The sequence below is a fragment of the Malus sylvestris genome, chromosome 15 (assembly GCF_916048215.2).
Source record: "Malus sylvestris chromosome 15, drMalSylv7.2, whole genome shotgun sequence".
In the NCBI taxonomy this organism is placed as follows: Eukaryota; Viridiplantae; Streptophyta; class Magnoliopsida; order Rosales; family Rosaceae; genus Malus; species Malus sylvestris.
This window is the reverse complement of record NC_062274.1, coordinates 42,991,924-42,995,600: the sequence shown is the minus strand read 5'-3', so window position 1 is coordinate 42,995,600 and position 3,677 is coordinate 42,991,924. Positions and strand designations below refer to the sequence as shown.

Genomic DNA, 3,677 nt, shown 5'->3' with positions numbered 1-3,677 from the left:
AAATAAGCTTCTTCTCTATTCAGTTTCCAATGAAATCTCAAAAGACCAACATCCTCTTAAGATCATGTCATATTTTTCAAAAACCCACGAGCACCCAACCAGATTAAAATAAAATCAACACTAAACTGTCACATACCCCAACATAAATTAGATTTCCTGGTCCCCCCCTCCCCACATCAAGAAACAAAGACCCCTTTAAATAATTAAATAAAAATTTCATAATTATTAAACTAAAACAATTAATTAATTCATAATTCTTGTTCAGCAATAAACATACACACATGAAACCCCTCTTAACTTTAAACATATTTATATTACCCATATATTATTGTCTTAAAACCAACTTAATCATTCATAATCCCATTGGGTGGACTGCATCAAAATTTTGGGACCCATGCAGTTGATCGTTTCACACTTTGGTTTGCTTTCTCCGCCGTTAGATGGGTCCTAAAGAGTACCATTAAACGGCTAGGATTAATTTATTGGGTCATGTATTGATATTCAATTCAACTTGAAAGCATAATTCATGAAGAAGCAGCATCCATTTTGTCCCCCAAGGAAAAAAAGTAATTAACTATAACCTATATATTAATATAAATGTTCTCTTGGTCATCCAATAATCAAGTAATACAATCACATATCGTTTGTTTGATGTTAAGAATGAGAATAAATAGACGTTTTTTAATGTTTAATTTTAACACTTGATGTTAAATTCAATGTTAGTATCTTTGAATTATTGGTCACCAAATAACTAAGAAAACGAGATTGTAAAAGTTACATATTAAAAGAGAAATTTGGCCTAAAAAGACTGATTTATGCATGGTTGGAATTGGTAAAAAGGTTAAAAAAATTACTAGACAAATTACACATACAAGGAACCTCATCATTCCATTTTTTGAAAAAATCAACAAAACAAGAAAAATATCTAGGAAATAGAAAATCCCACGAATTTCAATAGAGTAGAAGGGGAAATAAGGAGCCAAAATCAGTAGCTCGAGGAAGGAAGGGAGGAAAGAAGAAGCCAAAAAGCATGCAATTTTAGGTAGAGCAATTTTTAGATTAAATTTGCAAACTATGCAATGTATCACGATTAAAAAATAAACACGTTAATCAACACTTAAACTTAAGTGATAATTCAATTATCAACAGCCACGTCATATGATTTACAAAATTTAATTTAAATAGAATCTTCCTAATATTACCAAAGAATAATATTGAAACCAAAAGAATTAGAAGATGAAGAACTGGTGGTAGAAGTATAAACAAGAAAGAAAAAAGTCAGTCAATCCAGTCAAACACTTTACAAACCAAGAACCTCAAATCCAAAAATAAAAATCATACACAATTCCAACTAAAATTTTGTAAACATACCCACTTGCATTTGCACCTCTCTCTCTCTCTCTCTCTCTCTCTCTCTCTCTACCCATTTTTTCTCTCTACCCCCCACCCTACATCTAAAAAATTGATCATGGGCAATTGGGCATGCTGCTTTAAATAAGTGGGAGAAATGAAAGGCAGAAAAGTAAGAAATTGGAAGGGAGCTGGCTCATGAAAACTTCATGCTCTGTTTCTGTTTCTTGTATAAGTATACCTCTCCTCTGCTAATTAGCCAATGACCCAAAACTCCTCTCTCTCTCTCTCTCTCTAGCTTCTCTCTCTGAACAAAGAAGAAGCACACGCAGACACAGATAGTCTGTTTCTTTTTTGGGTATTTTTGGAGGCTTCTATTTTGTTTTGTTTTATAAATTTTATGTCTTTATAATTATTTTCCACACATCCTTTCATCCCATCCCATTAAACAATGAAAATGGCATATTACCATTCATCATTTTCCCTCTATAGGAAACACCCATCATTGCTCCCAACAGTCGTTTTCAACCTTAGAAACCTGAGCTTCTTCTTCTTCTACTTCTAAAGCTATTCCCTCCCCTCCTTAGAATCCCATTCCTCTCTCTCTCTCTCTCTCTCTCTCTCTCTCTCTCTCTCCTCCTTCTTCTTCCTCTCATCATTTAAATACCACCCTCTGTTTTTTAATCCCACACAAAATTTCAAGCTTTCAAACACAAGCAAAACAAAAGAAATTTGAAAAGAAATTGAAAAGGAGAGGAAGATTAAAAATGGATCCTTCATCTACCAACTCTGTCAATGGCTTCTACTCGTTTCTGACTCGAGGGATCGACGATCTCGAAAGGGTTTATCTTTCCAACAACTTTATGTCAATCCAATTCCTCCAAAGGGCTCTTTCCCTTCTTCGATCTTTCCACTCCCAGCTGACCCTTCTCGTCCAGAAGCTCCATTTGCCCGTCGGAGACAAGTGGCTCGACGAGTACATGGACGAAAGCTCCAAGCTTTGGGAAGCCTGCCATGTCCTCAAGTCCGCCGTCTCCGCCATGGAGAATTACTACACTTCCGGCCTCAACATCACCTCCACCCTCGACTCCCACCGCCATCTCACTCCCCAGCTCTCTCGCCAGGTGGGTTATTCAATTCGATCACAAATTCACAATCTTTAACTTGCTTAATACGTTTGACTGATTCGTTGTGGCATTTCATCAAACAGGTGGTGCGCGCGATTTCTGGGTGTCGGCGACAGGCGTTCGGATTGGAGGAAGAGAACAGGGGGCTGATGGAGACGAGAATCCAGCCGCTGTCGCTCAAATTCGACGAAAGGGTCTCCATCGAATCGAAGCTCAATGGGTTTAATGGGTTCAGGGGAGTCCTGTACGCAATGAGGAACGTGAGCTCGCTGCTGCTAATTATCCTGCTGTACGGGCTGGTGTTCTGCTGGCCGGAGGAGGAGTCAAGCTTCTGCAGGGGAGGGTACAACGAAGGGTGCGTGATCTTCGGATCGTCGTTCATGGTATCGACGGCGAGGCTGCAGCAGAGGGTTGCGGCGGAGATCAGGCAGATCAGGGAGAGGCCGGGGGTTCTGATGTGGGAGTTCAGGAGGTCGAAGGAGGCGATGGAGGAGTTGAGGGGGGATCTGGAGAGGAGGGGCCCACAGGGAGTGGTGGAGTGGGAGGAGGAGGGTGGCGGCGGCGGCGGGATTAGGGAGGGAGTGGACAACTTGAGAGAGTGTTTTGGGGTGTTGAGATCCGGTGCGGAGAATATTGTGAACCAACTTGATGATTTCTTTGATGAAATTGTTGAGGGGAGGAAGAAGCTTTTGGACTTCTGCAGTCATAGGTGAAAGTAAATAACTAAAAAAAAATTACAGAGTAGAGAGAGTTAATTAGTAGGGTTTTGTTGTACCTTTTTAACCCTCTTTCTTACTCATGTTTGTATTTTTTAAGTGTTCTTTTTTTTTTACTTTTCACTTTCTCTCGAGTGTCTTCTTCCTTTTGTTCTCATAGTTACTAGTTATTCGTCTATAATCAAGGTTGAATCCTCGTTCGTGTAATCTAAGATTTGATGTAGCATAGACTCATCAACAAGTAGTTACTAGTTATCATGGTTGTATTCATGAAGAGTTTTTATTTCTAAGCCACAACAATAAAGTCTTAACTCACTAAATAAGATCAGTTAAATAAATCCTTGAACATCGCTGCAGTCAGTTTTACGCCAAATATTCCATTAGCTCAAATACTCCTATCTTTTCTTAAAATCTCTTTTCAAGTCTTCCTAGATCCTCTATCTCTTTCGCACTGAGCATCTGTTTCATAACGCATTTTAGCCGG

At 39.0% G+C, this 3,677-nt stretch overlaps 1 protein-coding gene across 1 annotated transcript; it reads left to right on the top strand.

Annotated features, from left to right (window-relative positions):
• Positions 1 to 1,413: 1,413 nt before the first annotated feature.
• LOC126601462 (uncharacterized) lies at positions 1,414 to 3,459 on the top strand. The gene is made up of 2 exons (XM_050268173.1): positions 1,414 to 2,474; positions 2,561 to 3,459. Exons 1-2 carry the CDS (start codon positions 2,118 to 2,120, stop codon positions 3,188 to 3,190), a joined length of 987 nt encoding a protein of 328 aa, XP_050124130.1. The 5' UTR covers positions 1,414 to 2,117; the 3' UTR covers positions 3,191 to 3,459.
• The last annotated feature ends 218 nt before the right edge of the window (positions 3,460 to 3,677 follow it).